This window comes from Chaetodon trifascialis, chromosome 3 (genome assembly GCF_039877785.1).
Source record: "Chaetodon trifascialis isolate fChaTrf1 chromosome 3, fChaTrf1.hap1, whole genome shotgun sequence".
NCBI classification, from domain to species: Eukaryota; Metazoa; Chordata; class Actinopteri; order Chaetodontiformes; family Chaetodontidae; genus Chaetodon; species Chaetodon trifascialis.
The window spans coordinates 21640025-21665022 of record NC_092058.1 but is presented as its reverse complement, the minus strand read 5'-3'; the positions used below and the strand labels follow the sequence as shown (position 1 = coordinate 21665022).

The 24998-nt window shown below is 40.7% G+C and overlaps 1 protein-coding gene across 1 annotated transcript in view; it reads right to left on the bottom strand.

The window, feature by feature from the left end:
- Nucleotides 1-24998, bottom strand: part of slc2a9l2 (solute carrier family 2 member 9, like 2) — a 105556-nt gene that overhangs the window by 33278 nt on the left and 47280 nt on the right. The window contains exons 9-10 of the mRNA XM_070959380.1: nt 16776-16877; nt 16335-16410 (exon numbers count right to left, since the gene is read on the bottom strand). Coding sequence (XP_070815481.1) covers nt 16335-16410; nt 16776-16877 — 178 coding nt within the window. The remainder of the gene's footprint in view (nt 1-16334; nt 16411-16775; nt 16878-24998) is intronic.

Below are 24998 nucleotides of genomic sequence, written 5' to 3'. Positions count from 1 at the left end.
GTGCAGATTGGTGGCCATGATTAGAAGCAATATTACATGGCAGTCAGTGGAGACAGAAAACGATGATTAATCATGCTGCTGTTGCACCTGCTACTGCTATACTACTACGCTACCCTACGGGATAAAAAAAACATGTAGCCTGAAGATCAGCAACAGCCATGATATTGAAGTTAACTGTGGAGGAATGGAGGTCAGGATTAAAATCCAGTGACAATAAGACCAATGCTGGCTGGGAATGGACCCAGTAAGTCAGAAAGACAGTTTGGAGGACTGACAGTGAGCACATGTGGAGGTTGCAGTCACAAAGGAATAAATGTCTAAGTGTCCTCCACTATAAATGACTGTAGAAGGTCAGGGTTGTTCAGAACTGTGGCAATGACACAACTGCGCTTTCATTCATAAAAATTCCCGTTCAGGCTTTGCACTCTGTGAAATCTGACGTAGACATCTGAACGACCCACATTGTTGTTTTTAAGCAGGTCTTAGTTTGGAGTGATATTTATCCAGCAGATGACTTCTTAATAGTGCAGTGAGGAATAGCACAAGAAGAAACAACTACAGAGAGCTGTTACGGGGGAAGCCTTCCTATTCCACAAAAGAAAAGCCAGCAGAGTAAAGCGAGGGATGAATCCAGAAGTCAGGGAAACTCTACCACAGCAAGTACTCTTCCACAGCAAATGTTTCAGGATCCCAAGGAGAATAAGTCCTTCCCTGTGGACATCTGGCTCCTGGAAGATGATCAATGTCACAGTCGTATGGTGTATGTGAAGAAAACATTGTTTCCTGCTTTTGAGTCTACACCTCTCAGTCTCGGGTTGGTGTACATGGAGTGAATATAACATAAACCAATCTCACAGAAGGCTTCAGTCTTAGGAAGCACAGCAGTATCGGATGGGGAAAGTAAGAAAAGAATGACCCATGTTAAATTTGTCGACAAAATTTTTGAGGATAAGAATTCGACGTGCTTTTATGGCTCATTTGTAATGACAACGTAAATGAACAGTTTTTACTGCCAGGAGGAAAATCCTTCAGCCAGATCTATTACAGTATCATGAAACTGTCATGGCTGAAACACTGACTAAAACTAGACTAAAATCAAAACTCAGTTCCACTAGACTAAATCTTGACTAAAAAAAGTAAAAATAAAAAAAAAAATTAAATGTGACATTAATCCCACTAAAATTTTCAGCAATAAACTGGGACTACAAGTGAAATTCTGGTTCGAAATGTTTCTCAGATGTCTGCCTTGTCCCATTCCTCTCCTTATTTGGTAAATTAAGAGTTTATTTCAACTTAACCAGAGTTGGTGATGATTGTAGGAACAGGGAGAAGACAATCCAAGAAGGTTTTGGCAAGTTTTATTTTGTTTCTTTCGAGTTTAAATGAGGTGTATTTTACGATGATAAAATTACTGTTTCTGTAGATGGAGTCTGGCACTTTTGGTGAGAGTGATACAGTGACTATTCCTAGTTAAACAAAAAGGATCTTACTCTTTAACAAAAAGGTATCTCTGCCGAGATCTTTTCCATCATGTTGGCAGACACCTGGAATAACAATCTGAGCCTGTCAATGGCGAAAACAAATGCTTTTAATGGACATGCTTTGACAATGCTACAACATCCACAGGGATTACATTGCAGCCTGTTTTGTGTCTGACGGCTGCAGCACATTCGCTGAATACTGGACCAAGTTCAAAAGAATTTGTCCCCATTAATCATTTAGACACAAAAACATGGGGAAATAGGATCCATAAACAGAGATCATATTTGAAGTTGGAAATACAAAGAATTTGTTAAGTCTTAATGACAATGTATTCAAGCCACATACAGTATGGCAAGATTGGAATATTAAATAATAGCGACTGAATAGCTGGGTACTAGAAATATGAAATAAATAAAACCACATATTAACCAAAGGAGGTGGTAAACACAGTGATGATCAGAGGCACCAAACACAATATACAGCCACCCACAAATAAATTCAGTTCTACAGAGAACATTTCTCTCTCACAAACTCATAATCTAGCAGCCTTTACTTCCTCCTCCATTTCTTTTGCTCCTCTAATTAAATGTTGTTCTAATATTGGCTGCCACACATCATTAGGTTTCACCTTGGCTCCAGTTTACTCCACAGAGAGTCTCCAATCATTGCTTCTGCCCCTGTATATTTTGCTTGTGGCTTCTAAAAAGCAGCAGATGCCACTCCTGTCATTCACATCTCAGCCCTGGTATCTCTCATTACCTGCCCACTCTCACAATAGCAAGTCTGGCTGCCCAGCATGTGTTTATTTCCACATTCGCAGGTGAAAGGTGATTAATCTTGTTCAATGATCTCCTGTCTCCTTTTCCAATGCCTGTCTGTCAACAATTTGTCACCATCTCTCTGTTTGTCTTCAAGCTATGGTCTTTTCCCAGGAGATATACCATCCAAGTATGTCAAGACCACAGGACCTGCTCCACCATGCTCTGAACTACAAAAAATCATAGCTCTCAAACTCTAATTTGCTGCACAGTCATTTAGTGTGCATTGCAGATGGACTGCAGACAGTTATATGATGGTTTTATATTACCTTCCTGCTTTAAATGAATGGCTGAGCAGTTAATACAATTTTAGTGAAAACGATAATCCCATTTCGCTTGACACCACAACCCATATTTATCACCTCAGAGTCCGAACTGGCACAAATTTGATCCGACTTTAAGTTTTACTCTTTCATTTACACTTAACTGAACACCTTTATTACATCTACAACACTGATTATTTGTGATACAACAGCTGTGATTTCATTTGTTGCCCATCCAAGCTCCACTGACATGCATATTAAAAAATCTCTCACCACCGTGATCAGAAAAACAGATTCAACCCATGGATGATCCTTGAAGTTGTGGCCAAATGTTGCTCTCATTACGTTTTATGGATCTGAGAGTTGCAAAAACGTACGACATGTTGAGAGAAAGTAATATTCTTCAACTACCTGACCCAAACCTGACAGGCCGAGGCATTTTTTTAGTTTTGGATTATTATTAAAAATTCTCTCTCTCGCTGACTCAATCGAGTGCATTGATTGTGAGAGACAGAATAGTCAATGTGTTACATGAGTCTGGCAAGTTAAAGGTCAGTACATTTCTGGATTTTAAGTGTCTGGACTGTTGTCAAGTTCACCTGGGTGAGCCATGTCCATGAGGACGATTCTGGCAAAAGTTGATCTACGAACCAGTGCAGTACGTTTCCAATGTAAGTAACTTTGCATGCAAACATTCTTTTATTAAAACACCATTTTTACAGTCTTACTGGCACTGTGGCAAAAAATTGCAGCTTTAATAGCTCATTAAAAGCCGCCATAAACATACAAACATACAGTAAGTCCCTGGGATAGCTTATCTGTATGTTAAATTAAAGCAGCAGTTACTGTCAGAACTAAATAAGTATTTTATTTACATTATGGGATGAATATTTTGAAAGAAAAATGTATGGCAAGAAAAAGAAACAAAAGCCGGGGGAGCAACAATTACAATATTTAAACAGCAATTATTTCCCTATTATCACTGAACAATGTGTATCTATAGTAACTGCCTCAGCTGCTTTCCAGGCAGCTTCACACTGTAGCCCACAAAAGAATATAATTAGCATTTTATATCACAAATACAATTCAGAAACACCAGGTGGACTCGTTTGTTGGCCACTGAAGTGAGTGAGTGTTTTGTATTTAAATCCAGACCAGGAATAGTAAAGATGCTGAAAGAAAAACACCTGAGACCCCTCACCTTGACCATGAAATACATTAATGTTAATGCACATTTCCAAGATGCTCTTGCCCTCAACTGACTTCTATTTAAGCATGAATCCCTATTCGCATCCCAAATGCACCGGAGCAACTGACATATACAGAACAAGTGATCCTCAGCCACCTGCCTATAATCCAATTAATCAAATTAACATGAAGCATTAGTGGTGAAAAACAGAGAACAAGCTATTTTGCGAGCTGTGCAGAAATAATTACATAATTATAGCCTGACCTCCTCGAGGACAAAAGCCTTCACCTCTGACAGCCGGCTTGAGCCTTGGTGGCACCTGAGTGAGATCTGGAAATGATTGCACAGCAGATTTTCACTATTTAGAGGAAAAGCCATTTGAAGATTTATTTAAAGTAGTTACGGTGTCACACAGCTTCACAAATAATGTCACTGTATAAACCTGAAATACGTGTGAAACAGCTTACGACTGTGTAGAAAACCAATGAAGGTCAGTTACCTTTAGGTCTCAGCATGCTGGCAGATTCCAGTAATTAACGAAGGTTCCAACTGTGTGAGCATCGTATAAAATTACGTATGCACAAAATGGACTGCAGAAGATGTAAGACACATATTCCTGCTGCTGATAGCTGTAGGTTCAAATACAGAAAAAAAATATTACAACAGGTGAGTCATCAAGATGACAAAACTCAACTTTTCGAGTTTAGAGCAGTCTGTGCGGCTCAGCCAACAAGCTATGAAAATTGTTCAAGAGGTGGCTCGAACAAACAAAATGAAAAGTAAACAATACAGACACCAGCGGTAACTCCAGGTTCAAGCCCTTTTGCACACAACTGGCCAAAATGCCACACGAGGGATTTAGGCTTTACAAAGGTGAGCAATGTTACTTTAGCTCGTTTTAATTCTGTTTGAACAAGAAGTGAGAGTTGTTTCATCATCACCAAGCCTGCAGCATTTCAATAACTGCACACTCAAAGTTCAGTCATCTGCTCCTCAATGAGATTATTCAGGATTAAGTCGCCTTGAGTTATGAGTAAATATGTGATAGGCCATGACCATGTACAGTATCAGTACGTACCACTGGGTTTTGAGGTGCACATTTTTGCTGCTGAGCCATTACCTTTGCAACGTTTTTTAGCTTGGTGTTGTACAGTCAAAATCCAAGTTCTATTTACATTACTGTCAAATAATTTCAAAAGCAGCAAATCCATCATGGCAGACTTTGCCGGTTCAAGAAGCTTTTTAGTGGAGCACACTGAGCTGGACTTTTATGTCCAATTTCAAGTCAACTGGACTTATGGTGTGAGCACTGGGGCTGTTCCAAAACTGAATTGGCCAACTGGGCTCATATCTCTTGGAAAGCACATGCCTTTCCTGTAACGGGGTTTTACATGATAGCTCATTCCATCTCACAGCAATCTGAGCCGATGCAGCAAAAAAATGAAAATAAAAATTAGTAAATAAACCAGCACAAACACAATAGAACCCTGCCCCTTTGGGATCCTAATAATCTTTTGACAAGATGCCCCCACAGTTTGCCTGTACTGCCAGTGAGCCCTGATTGAGGAGCTGATAGGATGGCTCAGGGAAAAAGAGAAACTAGGTTGGGACATATAGGGTGTATTTGGTTAAAAGTAAAAAGTTTTCACCTTGACGCTGTCAAATCAAGTATGAAACCCACAAAACAAATTTAAATACAGACCCAATTTACATAAATCAAAGGACGTAATATATCAGTTTTTCCTCTTTTCATTCAAAAATACAGAATGCTTGCTTTCCAGACAAATTTGATGTTTAAATTCAAAAGTTTCTGCCTGCAGATCATCTGCTTTCATTGTTTCATTGTTCATCCATAAAGCTGGCCTGTGTGGAGTCATCAAAACAACCCTAAAGCATTTATGATTTCAACCAGACAGATGGAAAACATCAACCGCACTTGATAAAGAAGAGAGGAGGTTTCCTCAGAACAACTGGTTAGCCTCAAGTTTGTTTTTCAATGTTTTACTGACATTGCTGACTCCACTGTCTGTACAACAAGTGACATAAGGTGCAATATGAGCTTTTGCTAAGGTTATTTCTCAATGATGGAGAAAAACAACAGGTTTCCTCAAGTTACATGACACACACCAAGATAACACAGAGAGACACAGACTGCAGTGTTAAGTTTGAGGGGTAGCAATGTGGGTGTGAAATGTTTATTTTCATCCTAGGCAACAGTCTAATCTCTGTTATACATGATAACTGAGTCACCAGGATTAATTAATAGAATTTCTCAGCTGTGAATAGAACACACACCAATTCCACATTGTGATCAGATATGAAAGTACAATGCCTTGATGAATGACAGACACTTTACCAAGCAGTTGCTGTGTTGGTCTCTCCTTGCCAGACATTTCTCCACCTTAGATCTGCACTGCTGACAGAGCTGGAGAAAGCCTTGGCTGAATACACACATGCAGACAAATTAACACTCACATGTGCAGTGACTTGCATGTCTTCAAGCATCTTTAAGATTCAGATTCAGAGTGTATGATATCATTCCTTCTGTGTGATGAATGTGGTGAACGGTTGCCCGATGATGTCAACAGGTCCACATTTCTGGCAGTTTAACGGGAACACCGCACTTCTATTTTTTACCTCAAGATTGTCATGACGAACGATTAAATAGTCGGATATCTGAGTACTGTGGTGGAAGTCACTGTTCTCTGAATCAAATAGCTTTTCACTAGTTTTACTCTTTTTTGATCAAGTAGTGTGTTAGCAGCCACACAAACTACATTTTCCCAAGCATGAAATACGCTGAAATCAAACTTTTAAGGACCAGGAGGTGACACCACCACCATACATGGACGTGTATGTGTAGGCAACAGAAGCACACGTACCAATGCTTGGGCTCATGCATACAACGTCTCTGCTGCAGGAGAATGCAGGCAAGCAAGCTTGAGTTTTGTTGATGGACACATGGCACATATTATTATTCGGAGCATATTTTTATTGCTGTTTGTTTGCATTGCCAAATGTACAACAGCAGGTTTTGGAGCAGTGAGAGCAGAGAGCACAGCTCACTGTTTCATAAACAATTGAACAATATATTTTACCTGCCCATCTGTTTGACCGACAGTTTTATTGATCACTGAGAGAGCCCTGACTGACAAAGAAGTTGTTTCAGTGTAAAACTATCTTCGGTGCAGTAAATTACTCTTGACATGTTGCTGTAGCTTAGCCTGCTACATTTCTCTGGGGGGTTGCTTCAGTGTAGTGAAACTTCATTTAATGTAACTGGTAGCTTAGTTCACTCTACTTTCTAAGTAGCTTACCCAACACCAACACTAATGTAACTTCCAAGAGTTGTAAAATCCTGTCTGTGCATATTATAAACACAGTGTTTGGCATCCAAGTGCAAAAAAAAAAAAATGTTGTCCACAGAGGAGGCAGAAGGGCTGAGATCTAAATCCAGTTAATTCATGCTTTGAAGTAACAACTAGCAACTGTAACTGATCCACTGCTGTCATCAAGAGCTGCAGGACTATAAAGTATGATGCTAGTGCCCCAAATGTTGAGTCACACACAAGCCGAGAATCTTGTTGCCTTCATTGAATGAAGTACACTGCATACAGCATAAATCAAACAGACCTCATTTATGAAGTAATCATCATTTGTGAATAAATAACTTGCTGAGGATGCATCACACATTCAGCTAGTTTTAACTGCATCTATTCAGTATTCCTTCAATTCAATATTCCTTTATTCGTCCCTCGAGGGGAAATTCTATTCCACATATGTTGACAACACACAAATCTAAAGAACATTCATTATTGTGACTCACACAATGGCACTGCCACAGAAACTTTGTATTCGAAATACTGGCTGATTTAGTTTGATAGTGCCTTCCAAATCTCAAGACGATAAGAGCAAAAAAAGCAAAAAAGGACTTTGGTTTCTCAGTAATTAAAAGACGTTCAAATTAAAGTGGTTTGATTTTAAATGATCATACACTAAACAGTCTGTCAAAGCCACTTCAAGAAACACCAGTACCATGGGAGAAAGCTGCTGTTCCCAAACTGATGAAGTGAATCAGAGTTATCTTTGTGGAAGTGTCTCCGAGGTCCCCCATGAGATCAGTGGCCACCTTTCAGAGCTGATGCTTTGTACATATAGACAGGAGAGAGGGAACAGCCCCCTGAGGACTATGGGTAAACCAGAGGGAAAACATTTCTTGCCATCTCACTGTTCAGTGGGTGAATATTTACCAACTTCAGTGTGGCTCCTTGTCCCCCAACAGCTCCAGCCATTATAATATATACAAACACTTCAAAACTGACAGCACAATCTCCATGCAGAATGCAGAGAGGTGCAATGCGATGCAGTCGTATCTGGTCATGTTAGTTTGTTATATTTGGTCTTGTTAGTCCTCATATATACAGTGGGCATTGGCATTACAACGGTTGTGAAAAAGTTCATGTAGAGTTGTTTTCTCTCTCGTTTGACACACTCAAAAGGAAAGTCCAAAAGAGAGAATGGACAATATGCAGTTAATGAGATGACAGCGTCAGCCTGCTGGGAGAAGAAAAAAAAAGAAGGAGCTTTGACTTTATATTGAGTCAAAAACTGTTTAGCTGTCTTTGTTTTAAATGCTAACTTACAGAACAGTTTAAGAACTCTGGAAACCTCATGTTTGATCCACAGAAAGACAGCAAATGAAATACTGGAAAGGAGCTATTCCGCAGCTGTAATGTAACTACACTATTCCCATGCCCTACAACTGAGCATGATCTCAATACCATTCGTTTGGCAGTCTCTATGGGGACAGCTGAAAAATGGCTAGCTTGAGGAGCCTATACAGCCTCTGTTACAGCCCCCGGCAGTCAGAGGACCCAATTAACTTTGACTAGATATATCTGCACTAATGGTGCTGCTCAAGAGCTTTTGTGTTTGGCAGAAGAATGGTTTTGCTTCAGTGGATGGCAGTTCCACCTGTCAGTCATCTGCTTCAGACCATCTGAAAACCTGACTGCCCATGAATAATTTGCTAAACAGTTCTAACCTGAAGCTCCAGCAGCTGCGCGTGCCAATTAAAAGTCATATGTGTGGTGCGTGTCAAAAACAGCACATACAGTAGTTTGCAGGTTTGTGTTACCCAATAAGAAAAGGCGAAGGAATGCAAGAATCTGAATTTTACTGGAAAACTGTGAGAGTGACATGTGTTACTCAGTGGTCAAGAAAATTTCTAAAGCACATCAGCAGCATGCTGTCCTTGTCCTTTCTTCCTGTGTATAACATTCCTGACTCCAATGTAAAATGTCCATGTCGCACTATTGTTGAAGCTCCAGAGCTCAAATGGAATATTTTGGCGAAATATTTTAGGACTTCACCTAATGCAAAGACATGGCTTTGATGTGTTTTTATTGCTTTATTATTACATTTACCGTGGATTTTTGTTGCACAGATGAATAAAGCTACACAAACGATATGTTAATAAGATACATTTATTATGTTTTTGTCTTTTCACAGGATTTGTTGATAATAAAAATGTTAAACCACACAGCTTTATCCTTCACATTTTAGTAGCTGATGCTGTGCTGGATTTTACAGGGTTTAGTCTCGCTATCATTCCACCTAAACAATATCTCAAATGGAAAGCTGTACTAATAGGAAACTGCAGCCCGTAATTCAAATCTGTCACAGCGAGAAACTGCTGCTGCTGAAAACCAATTTATTACAACTTATGGATTTCATTAAACATTTCATTAGACTGTAGTTTTTTGAGTTGTCTGTTTTCCATTGTGCCTTACATCTTGTTGCGTTTTACTAAAGAAAATCTATCCGATGTGAATAGTTTTCCCACATTCCTCAGATTTGGCATGGGCGGGTGCACAGGCCTTAACAGAGCTTGTCCAGCCTGAGGTATTTCCTGAATCATCCCACGACTCCTCCATGTTATTTTTGATAATAAATGAAACACTGCATACGGTGAGTATGGTAATATGTGGCATGTAAAGTTATGTAAAAACCAGATTCCATGTGTCCTTGTGTAAATCTCTATCTCTCTCACACACACACACACACACACACACACACACACACACACACACACACACACACACACACACATTGTGGGAAACTTCCTATAACAACAACTGGAGGTCTGCATGACAAAATCTGACTGCTTTCTCTTATTTTCAAGAGGAAGTTCAAAATGCGTAGAGCTCTGAAAGTAAAGCATGTATCATTACAAGTCATTGAGTGTCAGTTCATGTGCACCAAGCGTGTAATCGCCACAGTGGATAGCAGATGGGGTCACGTCCTGCCTAATATATGAAGTATGGAAATTTGCCCTCCCAATATTTGGAATGGCCAATCCTCAACTGCCTCCAATCTGTACAATGAACACTGTGCACTCCTGACCCAATTTACTGGAAGGTGTACCTAGAATTGAACTGCTCATATGGGTAAAATATAAACCCTGTCCTTTATTAAATGTAGCTCTACAACAGAGAGGAGGAACCAAAGGAACTATGAAGGTATTAAATAATCACATATGCAGAGATTTTAATCAGACATGGCAGCTCTGATAGCAGGTGGAGACGTTGGCTGTGTCACAATGTGAGATTTCAGAAAGGATGAGAGGTTTACAACTGACATCCAACACTTAACACACTTTCAAGAGTGCTGAGTGGAGGGAGTGGAGCATTGTGTAGATGCCTTGATCTTAAACAACCACACCACCCACAAATAATTCTTCTGATATGCTGCAGAATATCAATTATTCAAACCTCGCTCTAGTCTACGAGATATACTTTATCTTAAAATATGTCATATCCAGCCTGAGAGGTGTTCAGACAGACACTGATCCTATAAAACTTAAATGTAATTAATGAATCAATTAAATTTTACATTTTCATCTGTGTAAAGTACAAACACACAAACTGGCACATTACTGTTTAATGGTAAATTTATTGCCAAAGCCAATAAATTCCATTCAAAACATTCACGTCAAGGCCCACATTCACTTACTATTGGTATATTCCTGCATTAAAATCAGGTATAAGCCTGTGGTATCAAACCAAAACACAAGCTGGTGCATTTATCCACTTTAACAGAGGCCAATTCCAAAAAAGCAACAGGCTTTCAGACAACCCAAAACAACTTTGCAGTTGTTGCTGCAGACCTCACTGCTGCAGAGATCAACAACTTCAAGTAAATAACACTTTTCAGCCCCAAGATTTCAAATGAACCTATTTCATCTCGGAAGGTGGCAAAGTGGCTAGTCAGAAGCCCAAAGACTTTCAGAATCCCACCAAATTGTTAGAGGAGAAAAAAGCAGATCTCAACTGGGTCATAAAGCATAATACACACAACGCATTCAGAGCAAACCAGCCTCTGCAATTCAAAGATATAATAGAGGAAATGTGCTGCCAGAGAGTATACAGTGCATCTCACTGTAAAAAGTATATATATATATATATATATATATATATATATATATATATATATATATATATATATATATATCTGCAGGTGGTAAATAAAGTAAATAGAACCATGTATCCAACTCTTGCTCAAGGCGCCACCAGTTCATAGTTATGATGCTGTCTTCTGCAAGACTTGTTCATCTGTTTAGCCGCTGCACAGGAATGTAAATGAGCACATTCACACATGCACACACACGTTTGCACACAAACACACACACACACACACACACACACACACACACACACACACACACACACACACACACACTGTAGCCTCCAGTTTGAGGTTGTTTTAGAGAACTGTAAACCGCTGGATTGGGTGCAGAGATGTTGAAATGAATATCACCAGGGCGATACTCAAAGCCATTGATATCATATGAGAAAACCGCCATAAATGATCACAAATTATTGCCATGTTACACTGTAATGCGAATTCTTATTATTCATCTTCTCTGTTCCTCAAACGTGAACCAAATGATTTCATCTTCTCTTTACTCAGTTGTAAGCATTCACTACCTGAAAACCAAATGATTAACTATGCCATTTGATTAGGTGTGTGTATGTGTTGATCTGCTGACCATGACACCACGGACGTACTCATCTACTGCATCCTGCATGATCAAAGCAGCTGATTGTTCATTGTCCTGACTGAACAACACATTACGACGTGCCTATTGTGCTGACATTGTTCTGATGGTGTCCTATTTACAAGATAAAGTATTGTATATAACCTGACAACTTCCCCTGTTCTGGGCTCTCTTCTTGCCGTCTCACTCGAGGCGGCAAGGATGAGTCCGTCTGCAGGCGTAAGAATAAACTACCAGAAAGACAACGAACGACTTTGTGCTTTTTAACACAAAATTTAACACAAAATACCTACAGCGGTCAAAAGACAAAGTACACCAAGATCACTATTCCATTATGATTTCTTATAGACAAGCACATTCTTTGAATAGTGCACTTAAGAACAAACAAGAGTGCCCATCAGGTTTGATTTCGTGATTACAGCTCTCTTCACAGTGAGAGCATGAGCCCTCACAGATCTGAGCTCTGTCTGCATCTTTTATATTTCCAGTACAGAATCAAGGACTTAAATCTGACTTGTTCCTGCTATCTTGATATTGTTCTTCAAAATCTGCCATAATTGCAATTAGGTGGCAAGTAAATGCAGATAGCAGAGAAATTGTAGGTGGAATTTCAGGCAATTTAGTTTGTTTAGTAACCAGGGGATAGGCAGGTTGACAGGACAACAACAACAGGTAGTCAAAGCAGGAATATACAGTGGGTAGCAGAAGCTGAACACAAGACAGCATAAATGATCTGGCAAACAAGACTGGAAAATGTATTCTCTATATCATGGAGACCTGAAGGAGCAGCTGTACAGACACTGGGATGATTACAAGTTCAGTCAGGTGTGTACCAGCGGCAGGTACGTAAGGGCCATGTCTGGACACATAGAGGCCAGGGAGAAAGAGAGAGTGATGGTGCAGAGGTTGCAGAAACATATTCATATCATAAGTTAGCTAAAAGGGTTTTATGGGATGCTGGAGAGTCTCAAAAGGGAAAGGAAGGAAAACAAACAGAGAGACAGACCATGATAAATCATATCCTGATCCACTGCATGCATGCATGCATGCTCACAACAGCACTGAGGAGAGTGTTCATGTGCAAGTCATTAGCAGAGAATACTGGTTTGTTCGGCAAATTATTCAGTTCAAAATATATTCAGATTTGGCCTGTTAATAGAACAGTGATTTCATAAATCATGACACATTTCTCTCTGACAGCACATAACCTGCTTCTGATGATGAAAAATATTGATATTGGTATTGATATTGATTAATGATCCTGGCCCTTGAATTACTTGGTATCAGATCAGGGTATCACCCACCCTTTTAAGATGCTACTTGTTTGCACACTGAAGTTTATTTCTTCATACATGCTGCGACTCAAATATTTTTTCATCCAAGTGTTGGACTTACCATCCATGCCAGGCTCACACTGCAGCCTGAGGCAAATTGTATCTCAGTTAAAAAACAACCCGTGCAGTCCCAAATAATGAGAGGATTCAGATGAGCCAATCTAGCCTGACTCACCGGATGAAGTCTGCCACCATCTATGTGTTACCGTTTTCAAAATCCCCCATCATTGTTGAAAACGACAGCAATAACTTCTGAGCTAACTACCTACACACTGATCTATGCTAACGATGGCAGTTTACCCTAAGCTGGTCACTAAAGGTACGAACATCATGCAGCAACAAACATGAACGTGCAAATGTTCCACTAAAAGAAGTTCCCCCCTGGCACTAGTTAGCAAGGGAACTAACGCTGCATCCTGGGCATTGCGTCGCCCAAGACGATTGTGATTGGTTTAAAAAACATACAAAGAAGCCGCACCATTCTTTTCCTCAGAAAAGCAAAATGATAATGGGTGTAGTTGCAGCTTTCTCCAGTGCTGATCCAGTGCTGTGGAGAGGTCTGGCTGTCTGACTACACTGACATTAACGTCACACTCTGACACTACAGGTTATCACTGTCTCAGAGAGTAAGTAGATGTCTTGCACTTGCACAGTTACTATTACAATAAATGCAGGGCGCCCCTAGAGCTCAGCTGGTAGGGTGCGCCCCATGCATTGAGGCTGTCGGTCCTCTGCAGTGGCCACAGGTTCTCATTCGCTGCGTGTCTTCCCCCTCTCTCTGCCCCATTTCCTGTCATGCCTTCAGCTGTCACTGTCATAAAGGCTAAAAAGCCCCCAAAAAATAAATAAAGAAAGAAAAAATGCTAAAGTGATTGTAATGGTTCATTAAACACATCAGGAAATGCAGGTTGCTCTAATATTTAAGCTGTCCCCCCTTTCAACTGAAAGCAAGCTTTAAATATTTATTGTTACAAAACCTGACACGTTGCCCTCTCTGAATACAATCATGGAAATGTGTGATTTGCTGGCAATTCGAAAGTGAAATTGTGAAAGTGAAATTGAGGTCATTCATTGTTTCCTGAGATCTGTATCACAACATGACTAATCTAACACAACATAACAAAGTTGTTCATATACAGTTTTATCTCTCTGGTTATTTGTAGTAAAATGCAGAGATAGCGCATAGCTGTGGATGAAAGTCTGACAAAATATTTCATACTTTTTAGAAGAGACAATATATTTAGTGTCTGATTTGATAACCAATAACTACGCAGCTGTACAAACATACTGTAGCTATGCCCTTTGATTCATATCAAAAGCAAAAGTCGCCCTTTATTCACTGTCAGAGAGCCACAGAATCTGTGTTTTCATCAAACTTTGAAGTATCTGGGCCGCTGTATCCATGGTGAAAGACCTTAAGAGGAATTGTGGCTCCTTGTTTCCCATTCACAAGCTCAAAGCAACGCAGGGGTCATCTCTCATGTGAATTTCCTTCCTTCTTTTTCCCTCCCAGCCATTCACCATTCCCAAGAATAGAGGGGCTTCATTTGTTCCACTAGGCCATTAATCATTGCTGTGCACTGGATCTGAACAAGAAAGGATCACTTTTCCTTCAATGGTTACCACAAAAGTGCACCTGAGCAAGGCACTGAACAATCAAAACCTACAGTGCAGGTTTTGCACGCTAACAGAAGGCGGTATCAGTGCTGCACATCCTGCAGTTTCATGCATCACTTTAACCTTTTCATGTCTTTTTTCGCGTCGTTATTACAACCATGGCTGCTCTGTGAGGAAAATCCAGTCAAGTCACCAGAATAAAATAATGGCATTATGTGTTTCAGAAAAGCACGTACACATTAAATTTGTACATTTTATATGTATCATATTAACATTTCTACAATCTGTATCAAAGTGGGCTGCACGGTGGCGCAGCAGGTAGTGCACGTGCCTCACAGCAAGAAGGTTGCCGGTTCGATCCCCGGGTCAGGCGGGGCCTTTCTGTGTGAAGTTTGCATGTTCTTCCCGTGCATGCGTGGGTTCTCTCCGGGTACTCCGGCTTCCTCCCACAGACCAAAAACATGCTCATTAGGTTAATTGATTACTCTAAATTGTCCGTAGGTGTGAATGTGAGTGTGAATGTTTGTTTGTCCTTGAATGTGGCCCTGCAATCGGCTGGCGACCGGTTCAGGGTGTACCCCGCCTCTCGCCCATTGTAGCTGGGATAGGCTCCAGCCCCCCGCAACCCCGAAAGGGATAGGCGGTATAGATAATGGATGGATGGATGTATCAAAGTGACATTGTTCAGATTACCAGTACATGTATATCAGCTGAGCTTCTCATCAAGAGGAGCTGATGGCATCATGACTGTCAAGCAGCGGGCCACTGTTCAAGTTATGTTTGTGACAACAAAACCGGGTATTTTAAGCCAAAACAGGACTTTTTTTCTAACCCTAACCAAGCGGTTTTGCAGCCTAAACCTAACCAGACCTTAACTACAGCGCTATCACAACGTAAACTGAAATGTAAAGAAACATAAAGTTTGAACATAACATACCATGGCAGCATTTATTCTGCCGATTGTGTTGAAAAAAACAATGTGTTTCTTCAATTAGCCTATATTCTGTTTCAGTGTTTCCACACTTTCCACTACCCTACTGCTCATCACATGCTGATACACTGAGGCACTGCTGGATTAACGCTCCCTGGAGACATTATTATTCAGAAGGGATGTATATGTGTGGTGACAGCAATCACCTCACCTTGAAACTCAAAGTCAACCTCCCACCAAGACCAACTGTGCACACTCACACTGTCCCCTGTGCCGTTGCGGTGCAATGTCATATACATACTCTATAGCTGTTATTTTGTGTGCTAATGTAGGACAGCACCTTCGACTGTGATTCTAATTACCGACAGAAGAAAAAGCACTGCAAACACAGCTCCATAACTAGTTGTAAAACAGAGGACCCGAGTGAAGTCACTCACATTGATTATTCAATGACTATTTCACTGAAATACAGCCAAATATGAATTAGGTAATCTGATCAAATCTGCAGAGCATTATTCAATCTCTTTTCAGTGCAGTTTCAAGTGAAGCAGAGAACTCTGGAATGATTGTGAAAAAAGATAAATCAGGAAAGAGAAAGAGGTAAAAACATCTCAGCCAGTAATGTAGGTCAGTAGTTTTACCTGGCCCAGAGCAAAAGGACGCTATCACAGCCAGTATACAGATGTAACTGAGGTAGGGCATCCATGACACTCTGTCCTGTGATGAGAGAGCAAGAGGAGATATTGCAGTGAGGACAATCATTATGTTGGTGGAACATCTCTAAGTTACAACTCCAGAGCAGCAGGAATGTCATAGTAAATATATTGGGGAAATAAATAATTAACAGCTCATCCTATATATATTTTTTTTTTCTTTAAGCAGCAAACGAGCAATAAATTCAGGAGATATACTGCATGTTTTGACGATGTGGAGGTATAAGATCCTCATTCTCCCAGAGTGGGAATCCTGATGGCATTTTGTTCACAGTATAATTGGGCCACATACTGAGCATGTGCATTGTGACACTTTTCCACTTACAATGTGTCTAGAATGAGGTCAGTGAAGAGGAGGGAGAGGCTTACCTGGATATTGAGGAACACTGTGAGTAGGCTGAAGAACACGGCCATGGCGGAGAAACCAAATATGAGCAGGGGCCTCCTCCCAATTCGTTCAATCACTAAGCCCTGGAGAAAAAAAACAAAAAAAACAAAACAGTAAATATGCCTGTCAAGTGGTTTCTGTACAATTTATGTCTCATTCTAAAGCCATTAGTTTACCATGCTAGCAGATGACAATAAATGCATGACTACTACTGACTTTGGTGATCACTTAACTCATCATCTAGCGCTATCACCGGGTCAAAATTTCAATTTTCCCAATACTTTGTTTCATGACCAGATACCTGCAAAGCTCCGGTTACTCTGAACACGTTCACATGCTGACATTAGCATTTCCCCCAAAGCACTGCTACGCCTGAGAACAGCCTCACAGAGCTGCAACCACAACACACTGTTGTCTGGCACGGCGGTGCACATTATGTTTAAGCACATGTTCCTAGTAGATCCCTTTGTAACATGGACATTTATCTACTATTTTGCTTGTGATTGTCATTGCGAATGATAAGATTGTTTCTTCACGCTGTGTCGTGTTGCTGAATTGCTCCATCCTACTGTATCTGTATTACACATCATATTTCTGTGTCTCACCAGTACCTGAACCCACCACACAAACACAACCCTTCACATTGTTTTAGTGCACGGCTGATTTCAGTCTGAACGCCCATTTAGTCTTGGAACAGGATGTTTTCACATAGCAGAAGAAAATGTGTGATCAATATGTTACCAACTGTTTGAGATTTTGTGCATTTTCTCAGCTCTCTAGATCATACTGTACATGCCATATGGTAATATTACTGAACATGACAGGACACAAATATGCAAACCAATTTGAAAGCAAAGATTTGCTGAAGGCCTGTCACATTTATTTGCTTAACCCTTCACACCATGAGTAAATTCTACTGACAGTCATGGTGAAGAACACCCCATCCATAATGGATTATGTGTATGGTGACATACAAATAAAGATTTAATCACACACAATACTGCATGTGGCTCATCAATAATTCCACAAGCACGTCTCATTCTCCACCCTGGTGTCTTTCTACTTGGGTCATGAATGCAGGGTGGAACACGGGATGGAGGGCTGACTTAAGTCCAGACTGAGCCCAAAGCAAAGCCTTTACCACAGCAGCACCCCTTCTTCAGTCATTGCCTCAGAGCATTCATGAAACAGCCTTCTGCTCATCTAACTGGTGGGATTTCATGAGATTGTCGAAAAGGTCACGGGCATTTGTAGAGTATGTATCCTTGCACAGGAAAACTGGATCAAGATAGACATTTCCACTGTTCCAGAGTTTGCATTGACTTTATTTCTTTTATTTTGAACAGTTTCCCATTGGCAGCAAGTTATGCCACAGAACTTATCCGCTTTAATGTAGATTTCATCTGCCTCCGAAAGCATTCGAATTCAGTGTGTGTGTGTGTGTGTGTGTGTGTGTGGATCCCCGCACATCCCACAAGTCCCTGAAGGCATAGGACATTTCTGTCCTTTCTGTAGACACTACCCACGTTGCAACCACACAGACAGATGCACACACACACACACACACACACACACACACACACACACACACACACACACACACACACACACACACACACATGCACCAGCAAACCCGCAGCTCATTAAGGTCTCTGACAGTGTAAAATACTGAATATTTATGAGCCTGTGTGTGTGTGTGTGTGTGTGTGTGTGTGTGTGTGTGTGTGTGTGTGTGTGTGTGTGTGTGTGTGTGTGTGTGTGTGTGTGTGTGTGATAAAGAGTGGGGCAGAAGTGAAGTGTCTGGTGACTGTAGGAATATACGTGTTATCACCAGTAAGGTATGAGACCTGATAGACGGATGTATGTGGTATGGTGTGAGCCTTTGATTATCGCATTCTGGTGTTCACTCATCTGCGTACATGAAGGTTGTTGACTACCTTTGGAACATCATACACTCGCTCCTAAGGGCTTGAATGTGTGTTTCAAACAGTCATTGTTCCATGACAATATGTCCAGATACACTGTTTCTATTAGTTTTGACTAGCAAGCCATAGGATGCCTAAAAGAGCCTCTTACAGCATCCAAATCTTCATCTGACTGTGAACAAGTCATACACCACTATCAAAACTATCACTTTAATTGCTTTAATGTGTATCCAGGACTCCATTTTGTGCACAAATAACACCATGAACTGCTGAAACTGGAACAAAAGACTGCTTGTGCGTGATAATAAACGTGATCCAGTATTACCGCTTGGTAGGTGCAACAGAGGTCAAACTGGTGACTTCAGGCTTCAGGACTAAAATATCCGAACATTATTCATCACATCAAGAGGTAGATGAGCCCTTAAAGACAACTGGCCACAGCTTGAGGCACCGCTGGTCCTTCATATGTACCATCCCTGGTAAAACCCTTGGGAGAGGCTTTGAATGAGGAGATCTGTTGCATAAAGACACGCTGAGTGTGAAGAATCAACGCACAAATTATCTTGTAAAGGGAAGGTACTGAAGGAGAATGCTGATTATTTTGATTCTCAGACTGTGCCTGCCGTCTATGTAGACTGCTACACTGCTTTACATTATTCCTGCAGGGATCTGCAGACAGTGTGCATCGCTGATGATATCAGGGCTTGTTTTCCTACCGTCAGAGGAAGTTGTTTGCAGATAATCATATCTGTACAGCATGGAAACATATCTGACACCGGCAGAATTACTTTGGCTAGAAAATCAATCACAATAAACATGAAGAGAAAAGTATTTTAGTAATGATGAAAAGATTGCAAATGAAGTAAATTAAAGCCATATAATACTATACTATATTAATGTTATTTGAAATGCTTCCCTGCTACCACAGTTCAGTCTTTCTATTGCGTGATAATTTGTTTGTGTTTAGACTTTAATTTGCCAAAGGGCTACAGAGTGTGACGACATGGTCCGATGTGTGTGATTTAATGTGGGGTGGCACACACTCCACAGTTCTTGTGTGTTAGCAAGCCGTATAGTGACAAGTGTGCCGCAGTAAAAGGGCGATGGCTCAGTAGGGCACTAGAAAGGGGGGCAGGAGCTCAGTGGATAGCATTTTGCATTAAGTAATCATACATTGTGATATTTTTTTCTTTTTTCCTAATCTGTTCAAAATATTATAAGAAACACAAGAGAATGTGAAATAGAAGGAAAACCAGAGTTTAACAGAGCTGAGTCAAAGGCAGAATAAATAAGTCTTTGTTTGATGCTTAATGATGCACTCATATTTAATGAGATGTAAAATTCAAAGGCAGCGTGAATGCATACAAAGCCAATGGAAAGACATGAACAGATGCGAGGGGACGTGAATGGATAAGATTTTCACTCCAGGCAGTATGAACTGTGGTGAAGACGCTTGACTTGTAAACATTTTAACACCAAGAAAAAAATTCATGGTTATCTGGAATTGTATTAGATCATTCCACGAACGCACAGATCGGAGCACAGAAGGAGAAGATCTGGAGGAAAAATAAGACTGACGAGTTTTAAATAAATCTGTGTAAAAACTACCAACACACTCAGAGTCAGTGTAAATTTGCGTTCAGTCTGTATGCCCTTCAAGGGTTCATTTAATCTTAAATAAGGAGGTGTGATTATTCCTAAACCTCTGACCTACTGTGGCAAAAGCCCAAACCCTTGTCCTAAGTCTGTCACTGATGATTAAGAGCAGCATTTTTTAGTCAAGCAGATTCAGGAGAAAGAAATTCTGTTGCACATGATGGTCTGGTTATGTAGGTACTAAGATTAATCTTGAAGATGTGTGAGATACCGCCTTGCTGTTGACAAGCGTGTCAGGTGGGGTTAGGGTTAAAAAGACTGCTGGGCCACCTGAACATTTGGCAATTTCAGAAAGATTCATAAAGACAGTTCCTGCAGCTTCCAGTATTCTTCTTGCAAATGCTAACCTTTAACAATGACCTTCCTTTATCCACAGGTTTCCACAATGCTTCTCTATGCCCTCTTATCTCATTAAACTTTTGGGATTAAAGAAGGGGATTTATCTTCATTCTTGCTTGTCAACCTGTCGCCTAGGTGCCAACCTCCACCGCTGTGTGTTTGCAATTAGTCTGTCTCTCCATGTTGACGCCTCATGGAGAGGAAATGTACTCACTCCATGAACATACAGAGGAGAGAGGGAAAAGAAGAGGGACAGAAGGGAAACAGAAAGAACAGGTTTCTGTAGTGAGTGCTGAGGTCAGTCAGATGCTGAACTGAAATAAACATGTCGTTGATCATTTGATCAAATGGTCCCATGGTCAAACTTGCACGAGTAACACAAGGAAATAATTGGTTTTGCGTTTGGTCTGATAACCATAACACACATAGTGTAGTCAAACCCTATTACGACACCCTATTATGAACCGTTTTCCTTCCCTTAAAAACCTTTTCCCTCCACACCATCGTTCTCTAATAATGAAGAGAAGTGGGACAATTCCACCATACAGTGCGAGTGACCTGCAACCAGAAACTGATGTCCTTGTGTTGGAGGTGCAAAATTGCCCCAAGTAACTATGAGATTCCCTTAATAAGCTGCTGGAGACAGAAGGTGTTAAATTAGCTTTGGAGGACATGACACATTTGGTTGTCCTAGTCCGAGGACAACCACTGCCTTTACAGCTTCATCATGTTACACTCTGGGGAGGTGAATATTAAATTACAGTGTAAAATTTTGGCCAATTACACATAAACCAACTGTTGCATAGACCGACTTAGGACCTAAACAGCCTGTTTATGTCCGTCAGATGTTGATCATTCACACATGTTGAATAAAATATCTTACATGTTCACCTTTGATTTACATCTAAATTACGCTGTCTAGCTTTTGTCGCTTGTGATACAGTCAGTGCTTCACCTCACTTTCACAGTAGGTCACCGAATACACTGGTATTGCTACAACCAATCAAAGGCAGCTCATGGTTGGCATGGAGGGGTGGATGAACATGCCTTGCAAGCGCTGAATGTAATTTGGTACATGCAACATCATCTATGACAGTGGTACCCAACCTGGGGTCCGCCCCCAAATAAATAAAAGTTTGTAATTAATCACTTTATTCTTTTAGTGCGTGTATGCGGGTACGAGTTGGGGTTGGGAGGGGCTGGCTTGTCTTGGACACAGGCAAGGGGGGCTTCAAGGAAAAAGGTTGAAAACCACTGATCTATGACATCATGCACAAGAATAATGGCTTCGTGGGAAGTTGGGTCAGCTACACTAAGTGCAAGTCACAAATAATTAATTAATAATCAACGTGGATAGCATGTTCAGTGCTGAATGGACATACTTAAATTATGTAAAATTGTCATTCAAACCTCAGTCTCTTTCATAAGTAATAAAGTAACCTGGACAATACAGGTCCAAACAGCTCCAAGTATTTTCAAACAACATTCCATGAGGGACAGCTCTCCTCTTCGGTCTTGCCTGTAATCAGAGAGCAAATCTCAATTGCTTTAAGGAGCAATACCAGGAAAGATGTTGCCTGGGTACTCCCAAAACTCATTAACACCAAAAAGACAAACAATATTTCCTCACAGGTTTTCAGTGTTCATAGAAAGGGTGCAGATTTTGCAGCTGACCTGCAGCTGCGTTCACTGAGATTTCTGTTGTGAGCGTTTCTTCCCCTTCTTGATCTGGAATGTGAAAATTATAACATGCATGAGAATTTTTTGTTAGTGTGTTGGCAGCTGTGTGGTGTAAAGGCATCACTGATGGAATTAGAGCTACAGCTAAATGCACCCTGTGGTGTGTTCAGTGTGTCATATTAAGAAGCACATATCAAAGGATTGGAAGATTAAACCTCACCGTTGAAATGTTTGCCACCTAAATGAAAAAAGTCACATTTCAAAGCTAGGTGTAGACTTTGATTCAAATCTCATAAATATTTGAAGCTCCTGAAACCACAAATCAAATTAATCTTCTTCATCGGATGTCAAAGTGTCTCTGATTGAGATCATGCAGCTCATACCAATTGTATTTGGTCAGTGGCAATGAAATATTAACATAGGCTGCTCTCAAAAGGAAAGATGTCAAATACTCTGCTTTATCTCAAAGGAAATTCTGCCTTGTACGTGTTTGCTTTTTCCTGGCAGTGCCTGAGATGCTGTTCCAGAGCAAAGACTATTCAGTTTATGGCTATAGCATCATTCAGTGTTGTAATAAAATAAGAATTACAAAACTTTTTGCGATCAATCAACTGAACGCTTACATACGTGGTAAGAGGTGGCAAGCTGGACAAAAGGTGAGCGAAAACTGTGAGAGGAAAGAATGTACCTAAGGTGTGCAAGAGAAGTTGTTACTGTGCACGAGAGAGGTTGAAGGTGCATGATAGAGTATGGTTACTGCTGAAGAGGGTGAGGTTTAGGGTCTCTGGTGCTGGATCTCTGTCGTGCACTAAACGTCAATACAACCTCTATTATGCAGCAACTCTAAGGCTGTGTTTGGAACTGCCTACTACCTGTACATGCTACTGATGAATGCACTATGCAGTATTCACGAAATACTGCATGCTGTTTTTCACAGCAGCAAAGGTCTTTGGCCTCAGCCTGGGGTTCCCTGGGTAATGGAGGAGAGACCACCACCACATCCTGTTTGGATGAGTCCATGATAATCAGAGGCATAATGCTCGGCCTCCAGCCCGGTGCCTGATAAACTCATTTGCACACCTTCCAGGATGCGGCAGTGGCCTCTCCTCCCTCTGTGCTAACTCCTGTCCTCTGGGCCTTCAGCGTCTGTACAACACGAACACACACATGCTCGAGGCATCACAAGTGCATCTGTTGCTCCCATGACTTGTGTAGCTCTCAGCAGAAAAGGGCAGAGTAGGAGGTCTGACAGAACACTGGAGAATGCTCCCAGACAAACAGCAATAAAAAGGTGGTTATTTTCATGAAAATTCCAAATCAGACCACTGTAAATGTCTACCTAGCAAGCTAGCTAAGTTAAGTATTAAACACCTAACTTACTCAAATGCTTTTTGGGCACCCACTGCCCTGTTCCTATAAACAGAAAATTAAATGAATAAAACTTATGTCATGTTGTTTCCTTACAGACAGTGCACTAAGGTTAACACTGCTGTCTTCGTGATAATCAAACATTTGTTTAGCAACTTTGTTCTGAGGTGTTGAACCTTTGTAGCTATACAGTCATCACAGATACTCACAGCGGTAAGTTGTTGTCATTACACAGACTAAATGAGGAAAAAAGTTATAAGTGGTACTTACATTTATATTGGGGGGGTGTTGTCTGCCATTTCAACTATGACTTGTGACTGTTCCTGTGCTTTGCATTGTGGGACGGAGTAGGCAAGTTAGACCAGTTGGATGAACACTGAATCAGTACCTCCTCTAGGTATTTTTGACATACTACAGATTCTGCTTTTGTCTGCATACTGCATCCTAGGCTGGTGCATTAAAAGGCAATTCAACTTTTCTTTTGTTCGGTTTTTGTCCGGTTTGACGCGTTATTACGAAGTTCTTGGTGCTGCCCAACAACACGTTTGGAATTCTACCCATGACACCCGATCCACTCCCTCCAAGGAGAGACGGTGAGGCAGCGCCTCGTCACGGTGAGACAGATGACCCTTGGTTCATGAAAATGTAGTGTAGTGAAGATACAGCCTTTTCATACTCAAGACGTATATAACATGAATATACCGATGTGCATTCAACTCTCATTGGACCCATTCACATGCGTCCACCTTCAGTCTGTTAGTAGAAAATTCAGTCTGCAGATTAGTGAATACATTTAACTGATAAACCAGAGAGTTGCAGAGAAAAAGTGGGCTTTGAAAGTTTTTGTATCACATCCAGACTTAGTCCATACTCCCTCTCTCTTATCTTATCCAGTTTTTTTATGTTTTTTACAAAATCAAAGAAGCTGCACATCGGAGACTGTGATAACATTGCTGAGGTAGATCAATGCACTCAGCCTGACCGGATCCATCTACAATGTAACTACGGTTAACGCACTTCCTTAATGATGTCAATTGAACCTTCTTTTTCCCAGGAGATCGTACCCGCTGGCAGGCAGAAGGCTTACAGGAAACCGATCTAAACACTGATGGTGTCACTTTTCTACAGCCACTACATTGTGCAATCAAGAGATTTCCTTTTACTAAAATTAAAATGTATGTTACTGACAAAACAGTAAACAGAAAACAATATTTCAACAACAAAAAGTGCTTCCAG